We start from the raw sequence: 18,802 nt of genomic DNA, 5'->3' as shown, positions 1-18,802 counted from the left end.
ACTAATTTAGGAAAAAAATCACCTCATCAGAGATACCAACACATCCAAAATTGTTGGAGATCAAAGATCAAACAGTTTGGTAGTTATTGAAAGGAAAAAGAGTGGGGTACACTTTGAAGTACAGCAACAGATAACAATAATTGTGGGTTAAGCAGTGAACTATATCCTAAGCACTGCTGTTTACAATGCTTCCATGTATTTTAATGCCTTAGTTCTTAATGTGTAAGCTTTCATTGTGTAAAAAGAAATAAATATAACAAGTATCACCTTCAAAAGATTAATGACTTTATAGCTACAAATGATAGCATATTTTAATAGTATCTCTGATAGGATACCATAAATGAAAGAAAAAAAAAACAAACAAACACAACATACCTTTAACCTGTGTGTCATCTACTGCTTTGTATTCTGTGCTCTTTATTGCAAGTTCTACACCATATCCAGATAAATACATTTTTCTGGAGCGTGGTTTCTGTTTGATGATATTATTTTAACAGAACAAAAAACCATAACTTAAAAAACTGTCTCCACAGAAGATTAACAATATGTAATACTATAAAATGTTATGACAGTTGTAACTTAAATTCATCTTTCAATTTATGATTCAAAGCACAAAACAGTAGATAAAGAAAAAATAATGCCAGGCACACTGACAGCATTGAGAACATTAGAAACAGAAAATAAGGACTCCTTTTTTCTCCTATAGAGCACGGAAAGGCTATCAAAGCTGTAATCCCTTCACATATTATTAGAAGTATTGAAACAAGCAGAGCTGGTAGCACTCTACAATTATTGATGCCTTACAATTAATATATTAAACAGTTCACATATTGCTGTAGTTTTGCCAGACTTTTGAATGTTAGGAGGAATCTCTCTATTTCTGCAGCAGGCTGATACCTTCAAAACAAAAGAGTTAAGAAACTGTACCAAGGTGTTACTGCCAAAATCTTGTTGCCAGTTTTTTCCATAAGAACAACTAACTTTTTCTAACTTTGGAGTGGAAGTTTGATGTTCAACAGGGTAACTACCGATAGTTATTTTTGAAAAAGTGTTCTAATTCACCCAAAATGTAGGAAAAACCTCTTTCCAAAAGGTGATTTACAAATGCACAACAAGAACTTTATGAAAGCCCTTCAGCTTTATTTTGTGATTTCCAAGGAACATTTTGTGTTGAGACTCCTCCAGCTCACAAGTCAAAACTCCAGCAGCACTGGGGTTTTCTCTACAGGTCAACTAAGCCAATCCCAATGCAGAGAGCTCTGCATTCTCTAAACAGGTTCTGGCAAATAAAAAAAAAAAGGACAGCAGGAAGACCATCTTCCTTCAACACTCCCTCTCCTGGCATTTAATGAAAAATAATCAGTCTCAGTGGGAAACGAAAAATAGAAAGTGGAAGTTGTGAGGAAGGAGGAAAAGGGAAGGGCAGTTTTATAGAGAGGGAAAGTGCAGGGAAAAAGACAACAAGCATTTTGTGGGACCACCTTGCATAGACAGGTAAGAGCAAGGAGACTGAGTATTGTAGGTACATAAAAGAACCAAAAGTTCAGTAAAAACTACAGTCCTACACATCTTGGAATTTAAGTTTGCCTTCCTCAAATTTTCTATTTCATTACTGTGAGCAAACAATTCTGTAAAAAATCTGCAAACCACAGATCTCATTTCCCTGAAATGCCTCGCCTGCAAAAATTGCTCTCGGTGCTTCAGACTATTTTTATATTAGTTGCACTATTTAAAAGCCATACTTGGAATATAAATTACACAAACTTTCTGAGAATCAAAACCAGGAGATGATATGGTTCCATATACTGGAATTAGTTTTGTCTGGTTTCTGTGTTAAGAGTAAGATAGGGAAAACATTCAGAAATATTGTTTTTAAAATACTGACACTATTCCTCACTGACACTGAGGAACACAAATGCCAAAACTGTTTAATGACATTGACTCTTGACATGCTGCTTTATTATAATGAACATATAAAATTATAAAATCATATGTAATTAATTATTTCATTTTTCAGCTTGATTTTCTACTCTAGCTCCCATTTTTCTAAACCTTGTAACTCATTTATTCTGCCTTCTGCACCTAGGTTCACCTAAGATCCTCATACAGTGTACAAACTCCAGAAATATAACCAGAGATTAGAGGAAAAGATTGATAATATCATCATTTCTTTCCCAACTTTACAGCTGTATTGTCTACCACTTCATCTAGAAAATTTCTACAACAAACTGCAACTACTTGTAAGGGAGGTTGCAGTGCAGTGGAGGTCAGTCTCTTCTCCCATGTAACTAGAAACAGGATTAGAGCAAATGAGCAAATGGCCTCAAGTTGTGCAAAGGGAGATTCACAGAACATAGAATGGCCAGGGTTGCAAGGGACCTCAAGGATCATGAATCTCCAACCCCCTGCCACAAGCAGGGCCACCAACCTCCCCATTTAATACTAGACCAGGCTGCCCAGGGCCCCATCCAACCTGGCCTTGAACACCTCCAGGGACAGGGCATCCACAACCCCTCTGGGCAGCCTGTTCCAGCACCTCACCACTCTCATAATAAAGAATTTCCCCCTGACATCCAACCTAAATCTTCTTTCCCTCAAACCATTTTCCCTTGTCCTGCTGTTATCTATCCTTTCAAAAAGCTGAATTCAGTTTGGATGTTAGGAAATACTCTCTTCTCCAAAAGAGTAGCCAGGCGCTGGAATGGGCTGGAATGGAGGTGGTGGAGACAGTGTCCCTGGAGGTGCTCAGGAAACATATACATATTGTACTGAGGGACATGGTTTAGTGGGCTACATTGGTGATAGGTGGATGCTTGGACTGGGTGATCTCAGAGGTGTTTTCCAACCTTGGTGACTATGATTCTGTGATTCTAAATTAGAATTTGTACGTGTAGTACACATAATTTAGGCTTATGCAAAAAAAATAAATGTATAAAGCATATTTATAAAAAAAAACAAAACAAAAAAAACCCAAGAAAAATAGAGATAGCATGTTAACATCTTACTGAATCAATGTTAATTTGAATTGCATACCTGAACATAATGCCGGAGAACATAAACAATTTCCTCCTTTTGCGCCCTCTCAGATAAAATGCTGTGGAATTTAACAAAGTCTCTTGTGCCCATTTCTGCATAAAGAACAACAACTGGGCCATCCTCTTTGAGAGTTGGGTATTTATGATCTCCTTTAAAAAGATACGGCCTGGGCCTGATTTGAGAAACAAATAATTGTGTTATTATGTATTCAGAAGTGAAATAAAAACAGTGGCAGTTTTTCTACTTCAAAATTGAAAAACAATTATATGATAAGCTTATACTCACACACTGGATGTGAACGAGCTGCATAAAACCATTTCAAAATAATCACAGTTGCTCACAAAAGAACTTAAAACACCACTTTTCAAATTAAAGTCTCAAAAACTGAAAAATCAGCATCAACTATAAGCACTTTAATGTATTTTATCAAATTGCAACAGAGAGAGCAAAATAAAAAGCACAGCATCGGCATTTGGGGCAATAATTGCTTACAGCAAGAACATTTTAATTGAAATGACATTAGATCTATTAGAGATATGCAGAGCAATCAGTGAGTAACAAAACAGCAGAAGGAAATTCAGCAAAGTTTGAGAAAGCTGCTAACACACATGGAAACTAAGTGAGGTTATCACTCATCATCAAGCTTTTTTAATTTAGTCATTTTGCTAATTTTAATTGCCCACCTACCCTGCTCATTCAATGCCAAGACTGTAGGAAAGTTACGCTTTTGCACCTGCAATAAGTTAAATATTTTCTTAGATGACTGCAAATGTTATTTGAATAAATAGTGGGGAAGTAACAGATAATACAATTAAGTAATATTCTCAAGGTGCTAATTATTGATAAGCACTTTTTTTTTTTTTTTCTTCCCAAAGTTGCTTTTGTACAGTCACACTGGAAGGATCAATAAACTCTCTCCAAATCTCCCCAAGGCAAGCCAAGAAATTCTAACCCAACACATTCTGCGTAAATGTGTGTACTGCAGCTACACACTCATTCAAAAATCATACTCGTAAGGTCTGAGAAGAATTCCACATGCCACAGTTTCTGTGCTGCAAAGCTTAGGAACATCTTCCTTATAAAATCACAAGATAATTTACATTGGAAGGGATCTTTGGTCATCTGTTTCAATCCCTCACTCAAAGTGGAGTCAATTTGTATCAAGCCGCTCAGGGCCTTGACATCCTATGTAAGCTTAGTAGCTGTTGGAATAAGAGTCAACATTTGCAAGGCAGAGACCAAAGAAGGAGCCTGGCTTGAGAATAAATTTGTGAGCATGCAGCCATATGTTGCAGAAGTGTCAGGTAAGCTTTCCCCTGCTCATTGCAGGACAAGAAATGCAAAGTAGGTGCCATCAGGACATTTAAAACAATTCTTGAATGAGTAAGCTGTCTTCAAGAACAGATTCAGATTTGTCCCTATGAAAGCAAATGTAGTGATGTGACTTCTGAAACTTCCTTCCCATACCCAGAGAGAATACAACTGCTGCAGTCATTCACAGGGCACCAAAAACCTAAATAAAGGGAGCTTCTCCTTCCTTCACCAATCACCTAGGCAGAGGAGATGAATGATTCCTGCTCTCAGTAAGTACCAACAGCTGTCTCACTGACAGTCTTAAAGAAAGCATTTCATGTTACAGCGACCAAGCTTCACTAAAAACATAAGCACTGAGTGAAATAACACAGCACAAGGCTACCATAATGACCTGTAATTTTGGAACTAAAGCATTCAGTGAACCCAAGATAAGCCTCCATTCTCTGTTTCTCTTTGAAACTGAATAGCCATGGAAGAATTGGTTTTCCTACTGCTATGAGCTAATTAATTTCCTGCCAAAAGACACTCTCATGTGAATGCTGCCTGAAAAGTAAGGAACAGAAGATCAGCAGGCAAAAATGATAAAATAATATGCGGATGTGGGTTCTGGCAGCCATTAGCCAGCTACTAGAGTACTGCAGGCAACTTGTAGAGACAGCTGCAAAAACAGCATCAGATATTTCTGCTCCTGGCTGAAAATGCCCCCAAAATTGTAGTGTTGTTTTCAAGATATGCAAGTCTAATCATTTTACTACTGAAGATTTTTCTTTGAAATGTCCAAGGCTATTGAGCAGCCTTTGCATCTTCACAAAATAGTTCCTATTAGAGCCACGCAGCCCACTGGAACATAACATAAATCAAATCATGGTGGCTGCTGCATAAAGGAATGGCAGAAATAAAACGTTGACCTTGACACGTAGACCTTATCCTTTTGGGCTCTCCTTAGTCCAAAGTGCTGGAGCCTTCCTAGACCTCCGACTGAGCTGATGGATCTGCACAAAATAATGCTGTAAGCTCTTATTTCTCTTTCACTGAAATTTGAATCTAAAATCCCTAAAAACAGAGTATTTTTTCATATTCCCATTCCATACAGGGAACTTAAAAATACAACCGAAAACCTAGCTTATACCTGGCTTAGCTGAAGGAGTTATGACAGACAAAAGACAAAAAAAAAAGCAAAGAGCAAGAAGAAAAATAGTTTGAAATAAAAAAGGGAGGAGCATACATCATTAAAAAAATTTACTTGTCCTAAACGCCACAGAGAAAAAGAACAACTGAGATAGAGGAGCAAGACAGAACACCGTCCCATATGCCATTATGTATATTACACAGAAAAGACAGAGGAGGAGCACAGCCCTTTTTATATCACTAAAGCTCTAAGTCTCCAGCACAAGTGACTGAGCGGATGCTACCCAGAGCATAACTGGAAATAACAGTGGAAACTACTGGGAGGGGAACATTTTTTCGTAAAAGTTTAGCTCTGGGAACTCTAAATATCTGAGTGATTCAGGTATTTTGGGGCTTGGTAAAAGTAGAGGAAGTTCAATAAGATTTTGTCCCTGCAGCCATAAGGGTTGCAATGTAACCTGTACATACACACACACACACACACAAAAAACCCAAACCAAACCAAATCAGAAAAACAAACGAAAAAAACCCCTTCAGTTTTCCTGTGGGTTTTTAAAGTTAATTTAATGATTCCCAGTAGTCTCTTTCAACTTTGAAAACTTTATAATTCTATTGTTTAGTGTCCTAATTTTCTTGCAAATTTGGGAATAGTATCTCCAGAAAGAAGAACTTGCAGAATCCACCTAAAAGGAGCAGTAAACTGCTTTATAAGAACACTATATACAGACACTGTGGTAATTTCTTATCTTTTTTCCCCCCACAGTTTACATTTGGTCAAAATTAAACTCCAAGAATTATGGCTCAACTACATTATCTTTCAGGTTCAAATCTCCTTTTGATACAGGTTAAACATTTTGCTTTCATAATTATTTATTTATTTGGATAGGTTCTACATTATCTCATGGCTGAAACTCATTTTGGACTGATGCTAGTTTCTACAGGACAAAACCTGCAGAGTTTTGATAGGTGCAAAGTCTAGCACAAGCTAAGAAAAGTTATGCCAGCTTATGCAGATTCTTCTTTCACTCCTACAGTTCAGAAACCCTCAAATACATTGACAATGACTACATAAAAAACTGCTGGTAGAAGTACTGACTCCGAAGCATGAAATGGTATGTTTGCATACTGTAGAGTAAACTTGACTATTTCACATCAACAAAAAGGGCAAAAAAAAATAATATTCCCATGGTTAGAGAAGCAAAGCTCTGTATTTTATTTTAAAAGTGTATTTTGATATGTAATTAATGAATTTCCACAACACTGAGTGTTTAAAATATCCAAGAACCAAAAGTAACTCTTTTGGAATAATGTGTATTTTAAACATGCTGTAAGCACTGATTTATGAGGATGTATATAGAGTATATAGAATATGAAGTATATAGAATGTAAAATTCCAAAATATTACAAGTATAAGTGCTATAATGCATTTTGCTTTTTTAGCAATGTATTTTTTTCACTTAAAACAAAATCATTACATTTACCTCTTGTTAGCCTTCTTCAGAAGCTTTTTAATTTCATTAGTCTTACAGGTGTGCTTCCCATGGATAACCACAAATGCACTGCAGCCTTCTGGTGGAGGTTCATCAGCTGCAATCTAATATTTCAACAATTATACTTAACTGGAATACTTTGATTGCACTTCAACTTAAACTCACATCCCTCTGATTAAAATAACAGCTGTCATTGAGTTGTGTTTCTAATTAAGCCCATTCAAAGTTGTGTACATGTGAAAACAGTAATGGAAAATATTAGAAGATTGAGACCAAACTTTGTGAGATGCAATCTATTAAATGTGATCGGATTCCAGAAAATGCAAGTCTATTTATGTTCTGCAATGATGGGGTTCAGAAATGTCCTCCATAGGCTGATGTCACAGACTGTACCAAACGCATTTTTAATCTTAATTACTGTCAGTATTAGACTACTCTATCTTTCAAATTCTGAAATATTCAAACAATGGAAGAGAATTCCACTAAATAACAGATCTAAATGCTTTGAAAATTTCACACTTTGGGAAATGTCTGAATTCACATTACAGTCTTTAAAGCAATGTAACAAGAAACAAAGAAACAAAGAAACAAATAAAACCACTTGAGTTTTAAGAAAGAACAACTCAAAAAAATTTACCCTGGAAATAAAGTTATTCATCTAATTAAGCACAAATTATTATTCTGCACAATAAAACTAGCTTATAAAACATAACATTATGCTTTTTATAATACAGATCAGATTTCATTGCAAAAAAACCAAAAACAAAAACACCAGCATATATATTGCTGAACTGCAATAATAAACATTGTTTACTCTGAAGCCAAAATACCACATAAATCATTCACCAAATGGATCAGAGAATATATTCCTCAAATATACCTGCTGAAACATCTGAACAGCTGGAGAATATGCCCGTATGGAAAGCGCAAACTTCAACAGATTGATTTGGAAATTGGATAAAAATTGTCCTGCTTTCTTCAAGATTAAATTGTAATACGAATACTCTGTATCTGTTGAAGAAAAAAAAAGGACAAATTTTTAGTATTCAGCCTCTAACTGCATGACGAATCTATCTGTGCAATTGAATATGCAAATTTTACTTCATCACTGTCAGGCACTTCAGCATTGTCCACTGATAATTGTTGCCTTTACTACCAATTCTAACGTAACACAAATGAACCAGAAGTGAGCAAAACAGCACTAGTTAACACCTGAAGCATTTTCAAAGTACTGAATAGAGCTTATTAATTTCTTTCTATTTTTCAACCTTGTACTTTTAATGCAACATTTGAAGGTTATTTACATTTAATCAGCATTATTTTCAAATTGTTATCTCATATTTAGTCTAGGAACATTCGAACCATGTAGCTTATATTAATAAAGCTCCTCTGAAGGTGATATACTTTAGTCTACTCTCACATCATATTTCTTCCCTAGAAATACATGATGAACAAGATTATGAGAAGTGATGTGGCTTCTCATCCCAGTAACTCAAACAATCTTGCCTTCTCAAAGACAAAATTAGGACTCCAAGTAAAAAAGGAAGGTGAATGTTGTCTGGGAACAACAGAAGATATAATAAGGAACTGTGGCTGGAAATCAGTAATTTCTATTTCTTCTTGAAGTGAAATGTTTATAGAATTACAGAAGGATCTGGGTTGGAAGGGACCTTAAAAATCATCCAGTTCCAACCTCCTGCCTGTGGGCAAGGACACCTCCCACCAGGTCAGGCTGTCCAGTTCCCCATGCAAACCAGCCTTGAATACCTCTAGGGATGAGGCACCCACAGCTTCTCCGGGCCAGCACCTCAACACTCTCATACACCTACCCTCTTCCAGTTTAAGGCCATAACCCTTGTCCTATCATTACATTCCCTATGAAGAGACCCTCTCCAGCTTTCCTGTAGGTCCCCATCAGATACTGGAAGACTGCAATGAGGTCTCCCCAGAGCCTTCCTTCTCCAGCCTAACTAGCCCTCAGCCTGTCTCCATAGGAGAGGTGCTCCTGCCTGTGATCATCCTCGTAGTCCTTCTATGGACTCACTCCAACAGCTCCACATTCTTCTTATGTCGGGAACCCCAGGGCTGAATGCAGAACTCCAGGTGGGCCACATAAAGGCAAAGCAAAGTGGGACTATCACCTACCTCACTGCTAGCCTCCCCTCTTCTGATACAGCCCAGAGTTGGGTTGATTTTCTGAGATACACAGTAATAGTCTCATGCTCTCTTCAGGCACAAGACAAAGAAGCCCAATTAGAAGAAGTTGTAGTACTCTTTACCAAGTTGTGAAAAAGACCAGTGTTTTCTTAAAGAATTTAAGAAATAACGTGTATCAAAAATTTGAACTGGTCTGTATGTATTATACAGGGCTACATACCTTTGAACACAAAACACAAACAAAAGCTGTTATCATAACACACATTGTGCACAATCCCTGTTCCAGAGATCGGTCTTCCACTGAAGAACAGCTGAAATAAGCACAGGCCAATGCAGAACTGACACTGTGGCCAAAAAAATCTAAGTAATCAGCATATATTTTACTATATGAATAAATACTAGCTGTTCTTGCAGCAATTCAGGATCTCTTGCATGTGTAATTACCATATTTTCCTAAATAGTTGAAAACTTATAGCAAGAGCCTCTTCTCTCGTGTCATTAGTGATAGGACCAGAGGGAATGGTTTCAAGCTATGGCAGGGGAGATTCAGGCTGGACATGAGGAAGTATTACTTTTCAGAAAGGGTGGTCAGGCACTGGAATGGACTGCCCAGGGAGGTGGTGGAGTCACCGAGCCTGGGGGTGTTCAAGGAAAGGCTGGATGTTGTGTTGAGGGACATGGTTTAGTGGGAGCTGTTGGGAATAGGTGAATGGTTGGACTGGATGATCTTTTAGGTCTTTTCCAACCTTGGTGATTCTATGATTCTATGATTCTAAGGGAAAGTGAACTTAGTGGAGAAACCAGTCCCACTGTCCAGCTCAAGTCTATCTGTGTTCTTGTATTTTAAAGGTACTCTTTCTGCGCAAACGGAATTATCGTCCCAGAGGGATTTCTACAGCCTGAAAATCATCTCTCATGACCTTACATGTCCCATTTTACCTGACTCAGATGCAGCAGATCTCAGAAATACCTGTATTAAATGATGACTGCAGCTCTCAACTTGATACTACTTTGCTATGGTCCCAAGACATATACCATAACCAGCAGGTCACAGTTTTGGAACTATCTGTTAACTGCACCCAACTCTAGATGTGAATAAACTTCTGAGCTTAGAAGTCCTCATGAAAAGGATCTCTTCAGATGGAGTTAAAAAAAAAAAAAAATCAACAAAATCCCATAACCTGGGAGATTAAGGAAAAAAACACAAGATAAAATTTGCAGAAGAAATGTGGCAACACTTGATCATTCGTCATTCTCATACCAAAATATCAGAGTCTTTCACTGTTCCTGTATGGTAATTTTAATTACAGCTTATGTGATACCCTGAGTTTTCATTGCAAGATTTCGTTCCCATTATTCATTAAATGGAACACACCTACTAAGCAGTTTCTTCCTTGCCTTGTTTCCTTGCCCAAGTACTCTAGGAATACTTCTACTATTGCAAGATACCATCTCAACTTCTTTTTTTTCTATGTTAGCAAGGAGTGTTTTCTCTAATGTTTACTCATTAATCTGTATCTCAAGCTTGTTAAGTTATTTTTTAATTTCTGGAAATTATGAAATATCTCTCTGGTAACATAATACTCAAAAATGTCTGAATCACGGAACTATCTTTTCACTTACTATTTGCCTTAGGATTGGCAGTGCTGTTTGTATACAATATTCATAACTAAGCACTTCCTATCCTCTGACTTTCCTTTTTATAACCTCCAAACTTCTGTTCTTAGAGCTTCTAGGACCTACTTTCTGCCTTCTCCTTAACATTCACTATTTAGAAAGGCTCCACTTGTTATAATTTACTATTAAAAAAAAAAATAAATCAGGATTTCTAAGGAGTTGCCTTCCCATAAATTGTGTACAATCATTTCCATCAAACTTTAAATTAAATGGACTATTTCTAATTACACTAACCCTGCTGGCTTCACTCAGGTACACAGTTGTACCTCTTTAAATTTCAGCATGTTAAATCAATCCACACCAACAACTATACAAACATGCAAAAAACATTTTTTTCTAAGATTATTATATGCTTCAAACTGTTTTCATATAGTATTTGCTTCTTGAAACTTGACAATTGCTTGCCCTTCAGGCACACTGTTAACAACATACTCTATGCTGAAAAGTGGAAGCTATAATACATTTCTAGGATGTTAGAACGAATCAAGGAGAAACAGATGTTTTGGTCATAAAGTGTTGCATGATAGCATAGAGCCATTAAATTCATTAACAAAGTTGATTAAAAAATAAGTGAGATGGCAATGATAGGGATACAGCACCAGATCTGAAACATCCAAATGTAAATGCACGAGCCTGCACGTGTACAATCTGTAAACTGCCATTCTAACCAATATAGTCTAGCATTCAACAAAACATGAAAAGCTATTTAGCTCACCCTAGAGATGCCTAAATTTGTCAGCTGAATAGCTCTCTAAACTTCTGTAGCCAAGCTAAGTATAACAAGAACCGAAGTAGATAGCTAAGAAGTAAGCCAGTATTTAACATCTGCATTTTCTGTCCAAAATCTACAGCTGTATCTCATGTAACAGGTAGATTAAATACAATGTACCAAAAGGGAGAGGACCAGGATGGTCACAGAAGGGAAGCAAAGGTCTTTATCAGAGCTCTTGTGATTCCATGCCAAGTAAGAACAAGCACCCCAAAATTAATCTGAAAATATGCTGGTGCCTCACATAAGAATTGAAAGTACTGAGGCACAGGAGGCAGGGTGAGCAACCAAAAGGGATGTAATAAACTCAGAAGACCAGAGTGATAGACTTACTGGTTTGAAGTACGAGAGCTTGGGGATTGTTCCAAAAGCATCTATATGTGTATTTGTATCTACAGACCCTGTCAGGGAATTAGAGTGCCCAGGTAACAGCAGTTCAAGCAATCACTGGCCAGTTGAAACCCCATAAATTCAAGCCAGATGCCAGTATAAACAGAACAGTGCACAATATTGCGTGATTATTACGGAAAAGTGCCATGCCTGTGAGACTGTATTATTCCTCAGTATAGTTGGTATGGGCATAAGAACACTTACCTGTTCTAGTTCTGAATAATGTTGATCTAATAAGTGTGCACTGATAAACTTTCTATATCTGCAAAAGATAATCTGCATTACTGCTGTTTATATGGAATACATTGCTCTATTCTTCTGGAGAAGTTTCCTTATTAGCATATGAGGGGCTTTTTGTTTTGTCTGTTTTGTTACTGTAGTTGGCTTTGGGTATTTTTCAGTATTTGTGAGGTAGTTGATAACTCAACATATAAACTAAATCACTTAGGAAGACAATAAGCACTCCAGTTACTGTTTGTCAGCAGGTAACTACTTACCTTCACTCCATGTTCCTAAATTAACTTTTTGAGATACAAAATCAGCAGCAAGTTTAAACTGCAATTTTATTGTATTGTGTTTCTCTTTACCATTAAATGTTTAAATCTTTGAGTTCTTTATAACTTACATGCAGCTCAAAATAGCAGCAAATTCAAAAACTTTCCACAAGCCCAGATCCAAATGTCTTTCATAAGTAAATATACAGAATGTTGTCCATGCTACCTGAAGATCTCAGTCTAATTTAATAGTGCGTATCTCATAATTACCCTTTCAGATATTTTTCATAGCATATATGCTCATTCATGTCAAGTTGATTTGAGTCATTATTAAAGAAAGTGTTGTAATAATCACACTAACTCTACAAAATACTACACCAAATTCCACACATGTTTTTCCTTTCAAATTTGTTAAATTTCTACATATGCAACAGCTAAGCAAACTATAGGCCAAATTTGCTATGGCTAAAAATTTTAAATGAACACATTAACAATCAATGTTGATTATTCTGAATTTAAAAGAACACATTTCAGAGACTGGTAAAACAACAGACTTGAAATCATCTGAGGAATGACTTGGAAAAAAAAAGGCAGTATACTTGATATTTCTGATTGTCCTTTATCTCCTCCAATACTCCATTCTTTTCTAAAATACTCAACAGTACACTGGGATATAAATCTACCATTAAGTCTGCTATAAGCCCAGTTTTTAAGCTTAAAATCTAGAATTTCTTAACCCTCTATGATTTTCTTTTCCTGGACAAAACCAACCTACTGCTATCCATCTTACCTACTGTTCATATCATAAAGATCACAACTTAAAAAGTCACTTACCTCAACCAATCTTTTTTACCTACTGTTCACATCATATCAACCATACCTTAACTGCTCATTTTGACAAAACAAAACAATAATAATAAATCTAGAAATGACTTCTAGAAGTCATCTCACCTAAACTTTTACTTAGAGGAGATCCAATTTTAATGCTAGATATAGCTGCTCTGGGCCTTGCACACAGAGTTCCAAATACCTCCAAAGATGCCAACTGTACAACCTTCCTGGACAGTCTGTTCCACTCTTTACTCACACCCACGGCAAAAGCATTTCTCCCACTCTCTAACCAGAATTTTCATATTTCAACTTCTGCCCACTGATTCCTTTTGTATTACTGCAGATCTCCACAAAGGGCCTGGTTCCATCTTCTGTACATCATGCTATCAGGTAGCTGAGATATAAGATCTGCCCTTACTCTCCTCCCCTTCAGGCTGAATATAAACCAGTTCACGAATCTGCTCCAGATCCCCAAGCACTGTGATGATCTTATCCTATACTTGCTTTGGTATGCCAATGTCTTTCTCATAATGTGAGTGCCAAATTGGCTTAGCAGTACAGAAGCAGTCTTGCAAGTGCCATAGTGAAATGATCACATTTCTCAACTTGCTTGCTACTACACTCAAGCAACCCAGTATATAACTGGCCTTCATGGGCCTAATGGCACAGTGAAACTCAATGCAAGAATATACAGCTCTGTTTCTCAAGAACTGCTTTCCACTCATCCAGTGCCACTCTTACCCTGTTGCTGAAGTTATTCCAGCCCACGTGCATGAATCCTTTAAGTGTCTTTAATGCGGAACTTTCAGATCTTTCTCCTGGCCCATCTCTCCAGGCTGCCAGCTTCCTGATTTACCCCAGTTCTGTACCACCCACAAGCCTGTGGCAGCTCTAATGCAAGACACTACCCAGAGCTTTGATAAACACATTAAACAGTTTGCCACAGTACATAACATAACAAATGCCACTAGCAGTCAGACACAAATCAGACTGAGCTTTGTTCCATTTTCCATATCCTCACACTCACACAAACAGCTCCATACAGCATTCGCTACTCAGGCTTACTGTAGTCAGTTATTCTCCCATTTTGTTCATATCCTTGACATCAGACTATCCTCAAGTTTTCATTAGCTCACGTAACTTTTTTTTTTTGTTCTTCCAGTTTACATCCCACACCTACAATCACAATTCTATGTACATTACCTGCTTCTACCAGATCCTTTCTGAAAAAATGAAAGGTAATGGGATAAGGGCAGTGAGAAAACAGAACAGAACATCATGTTCTGCTCAACACAGAAACGCTCCATGCAATCATAAGCAAGCAAACGTTGTTCACTATGCTGGTCTCTGTTCCCTTTCCAGCAATTTTCTAAGTCTATCACTTCTTTGGGCATTGCTAAGCACTCAAACAATGCTCTCACAGACTTACCCACAGGGACACAAAAAACTTTTTGACTAGTATTCAGTCATAGTTGCAGAGACATGTTGTTCCTTGAGTTCTATTTCCCTCCAATATATTATATTCCAGGCACGATAGGGATTCATTTCCATCATCACACTTACGTTGCTGGTATGATTTTCCTACTTTTCAGCTCCTGATTACTTACTTTAGCATTCAATGTATTTAAAGCTTCTTCTAGTGGTACGTCCTCATGCTCATGCCTAATGAATGCTACCGTTTTGAAATAAAGAGCAAATGAAACAAACTTAACTCGTTCAGAAGCCTTCTCACTTAGTTCATCTATTAAACTTCCAAATAGGCTTAATATTGACTAACCTGTTGAAGCATTTTTCATTATTAGTTCTTGTACTTTCTACTAAACTGTTCCCTAAGATATTTTCTGGGATGGCTCACTTACCTTTACAATTAATTCAGTTGATTTTATCTCAAAAATTCTAGGAACTTAATATTCTGTCATCACAGAAAGGATTTTATTATGTTTTGCCATCAGTATTATTCTAAAACACTAACATAGCTTTTAACGTAGTTTCTGTCAGCAAGAAGTATTAAATATGTCTACGCTTTCTTCCTTTTTTTCCTTTAGCCATCATTCTTATTTTAGCCATGTGTGGGATTCTCTCCTCTTCAAACATACTTCTTCCACAACACATTAATTCTGAATATCCTATAAACTCTTGCTGAATCATATCAGAGGGTAGGTGTATTTAATCTTAGCATTTTTGTTCCATGCTGTAAAAGCAGTTCAGTCCATCTCGTCTTCCTTGTTTTCAAAATAGCCCTGCAGTAGTAGAATATTTTCTCTGGGAAAACATAAGCTGAAATTTCTGAAAGATAAATACTTAACAAGCAATCATGGAAGAGAGAGGATTTACCTGACTGCAACTAGCCAACGTCTTAGTTTGATGCTCAAAAATTATAGAAAGGTTATTGAAACTGGCATGCTGTTCAACTTACCTCCTTGTTTATAAATTGTTAATTCTCGTACAGTTTCCAAGAACTGCCAAAACTTCTCATTACCATCTTCTGCAATAAATTCACTGTTTAAAAAATAAAAATGAATTGTCCATAGGTTGACTTTCTTCAAAGACATACCATAGTAAAAAACCTCAGTTGTTCTGAAGTAACAACAAAAACAAATACCCAGTAGAATAGAGCACTTAATAATTGGTATGTTTTGGTTAAATTTTGAACAAAATACTACCAAACTTTATGGCCAGGGTTGTAAAGTAAAGAGACTACTAATAAACACAATGTATTTTATCTTTATTTTTTCCATACGCTCACCAATATACTGTTATATATGAAACCAGTTGAGAATACAAACTTTTATTAAATAGCAGCTATACATACAAATAAGAACACAGTGTTGGGTTACATTTTTAATTCAGTCAAGACTTTTATCCATTACAATGTTTACTTTGATAAAGAAGGGAGGTCCCAACCTCTCAAACACTTTCAAAGATGGGTTGTTCATTATAATTGAAAAAGGCTGGGGTTACTTTATTCTAAATACAGTTTTTACACTTACTGGTAACATTTCTAAAGTCTTTTTTAAGGAAACATCAGGTTTTTTTTTTTCCTTCCCCCTTACATCTACTATCATGAGTGCATTGTTTTCTAATGTTTACTTTGGAACCTTGCCACTTTGATGACAGGAGCTTGCAATTCTCCCTTTTGTGGGACTCCTTCATACAGCATTAAGCACGTCACAAAAGATTCTGTAAAACAAACTGGCTCGGGAGCCACAAACATCCAACACTGGAAAGCATCTAGGCTTCAATATTTTGAATTTATGATTGCAAATTAACAGTATGCTTTTAGAAGACACGGTTTACTACTGCAGCTCCTCATCTTCGTTAACGCGTTTCCTTAATTTGGGTGAGAAGAACATCATCAGAGAACCATAGAATCACTTGGGTTGGAAGGGACCTCAAAGCCCACTAATGTAGGCAGGGCTGTCACTCACGAGCCCAGGCTCCAGGGCCCATCCAGCAGGGCACAACCTGCAGGGACGGGACGCCCTTTTGCTCAGTTACCCACCTCATCAACTAACTCCACCAGCAAAGCGTCTGAGTAGGGTGACGACAGAATAATGAGAAATAGTACGCTGAGGACAGGGGAAAGAGTGGTAACGGCACATTACAACCGAAGAAGCTGAGCAGTTTTCCTAACTCGAGCAACAGAGAGAACAGAGAGAACAGAGACCCGCCCGCCTGCCCCCCGATCCCCGACCTGGGCAGCAAACGCCGCTCCCTTCCCCCGAGGAGGGCGGCGGGGGCTGCACGCACCTCGCCTCCAGCAGCAGTGGGGTCGCCGGCCATTTCGCCGCCAGCCGAGCCGTCACGGCCGGGGAAGAGGCCGGATCCCCGCGGCAGGGACACGGCCGCACCCCCAGGAGGAACAGAAGGGCGAACAGCAGCGAGTCGGCAGCCATAAGACAGCGCGAACCACACTCGGACAATCACCGCCCACACGGCCCCCGTTGCCCGGAGCTCGGCGTGCGCGCCTCGCCCCGCCCACGTAGCCAATGCCGTACTTCTATTGGCCGTCCTGTGCGCTCTCTATCGGACTATTGGCCATGCTAGGGGCCAATCACGGACAGACGGCATATAAATATAGTGGAGTTGTACGCGCTTATGCCTTGACACGCGGCCCCGGAGCTTCAGCGCATGCGTGGAGTAGCGGCGGGTAGAGGGGAGGCGTCGCTGCGCGCGCAATGAAGCGTGGGTAGCGGTTGGGTCTTGAGGCGGAGCTCATCTCCAGCTGAATCGTTGGTTTTATTGAGGGAAAGATACAAGGACAAAGTTTGGTGCTGTAAGGGTAGCACAACTTTGGAGCAGATTGCCCAGAGAGGCGGTGCAAGCTCTGTTTCTGGGCATCCTGCTGTAGGTGTCCCTGTTCATTGCAGAGCAGTTAGACTAGATGGCTTCTAAGGGTCCCTTCCAGCTCCAACCATTCTGTGATACTGCTGTGTGCTCCATGGGTCTTTCTACCTTACCTTCATCTGTCAGCTACCGTTCTCTATGAAGCAGCTGTGTTACATTTTACTTTACATTGATATTTGAGAGACTGCTGTTGCTGCATTGCTGTGATTTCTTAATAGGTTGTACTTTGTCTTCACACAGTTTATTATTTACCACACAAAAGAACCTAAGCTTAGTTGCCATTAGTTGTGGGAATACTACTTTGGATACTGTGGTGAGATAAAGTGGAGCTCTAAATCAATTGTAAGATAATTAGCCTTGGCTGAATTACAGAAAATCATTAATTGAGTTTTCTGTCTTGCAGAAAGATCTTTTCTGCTGAAATGCAGAGGTCTCCATTGGACACAATCTCTTTCCCAACACATTTATCTCTCCAATTTAGGGTAATTTTTTATCAGTTGCCTAAAATTGAGGGTCATAGATAAGTTAATTTACTCTGTCTTGCCCAGCCTCCTGCTCAGAGCAGGTCTCTGAGGTCTTTGTCTATCTCAAGGATGGCCTACACCTCTTTGAGCATTTTGACCCGTTGCTTGATTCTGCTCTTCAGAAGTAAGTATGGTTTTGTCACAGAGCAGCACCTTCCTTATAAAGAAAATATTTGTGTATATCCATCTATGTTCAATATTTATATTCATCTTCCCTTTCTTTTGGTACCTTGACTGCATTCTAGCCACAGAGTGCCAAGGTACGCCTTTCAGAAATCAATTCTTTCATATTTATGTGAAGGCAGATTTTAATCTTCGAAGCAGCGTGCAAACCTAGGAGATGGAGAGGAGACTTAATCTTCATTTCTCCTGCAGAGTTTTGTGCAATTAAGTATTCCAAATAAGAGACTTAGACATTGCTGTATGCACATTCCATATATATGAGGAAAACCCTCAGTTCTCCTGAACCATTTTTCAGCGGAACAGAAAAACCATTACAATAGAACTTTAAAATTATTCATTTCACAGCTGTGTAAATAAGAATTGATTATCATAGCTGTTTCAGTGTGAATAGAGAAAGTGATTAATGAAGGTTTCTCAGTAAGATGCAAATGTTTTGTAGTGTAAGTCATAGTAAGCTATGTC

The 18,802-nt window shown here is 38.1% G+C and overlaps 1 protein-coding gene across 4 annotated transcripts in view; it reads right to left on the bottom strand.

Annotated features, from left to right (window-relative positions):
- The window catches only part of UGGT2 (UDP-glucose glycoprotein glucosyltransferase 2), a 74,428-nt gene extending 57,193 nt beyond the window's left edge, over positions 1–17,235 (bottom strand). For 2 of the 4 annotated variants that reach the window (XR_008211682.1, XM_052705821.1), the window contains exons 1-6: positions 17,037–17,235; positions 15,703–15,785; positions 7,849–7,979; positions 6,960–7,072; positions 3,034–3,208; positions 376–472 (exon numbers count right to left, since the gene is read on the bottom strand). Coding sequence is in view for 3 of the 4 variants with exons in the window: in XM_052705821.1 (XP_052561781.1) it covers positions 376–472; positions 3,034–3,208; positions 6,960–7,072; positions 7,849–7,979; positions 15,703–15,785; positions 17,037–17,182 (745 nt within the window). In the remaining variant the exon portion in view is untranslated. Of the gene's footprint in view, positions 1–375; positions 473–3,033; positions 3,209–6,959; positions 7,073–7,848; positions 7,980–12,165; positions 12,224–15,702; positions 15,786–17,036 lie in introns of those variants that run through there. The other 2 variants (XM_052705819.1, XM_052705820.1) reach the window with 2 other exon arrangements.
- Positions 17,236–18,802: the final 1,567 nt, after the last annotated feature.

This window comes from Tympanuchus pallidicinctus, unplaced genomic scaffold, assembly GCF_026119805.1.
Source record: "Tympanuchus pallidicinctus isolate F22 unplaced genomic scaffold, pur_lepc_1.0 scaffold6, whole genome shotgun sequence".
NCBI classification, from domain to species: Eukaryota; Metazoa; Chordata; class Aves; order Galliformes; family Phasianidae; genus Tympanuchus; species Tympanuchus pallidicinctus.
The sequence above is the reverse complement of the archived record's forward strand: the minus strand, read 5'-3'. Positions and strand labels throughout refer to the sequence as shown.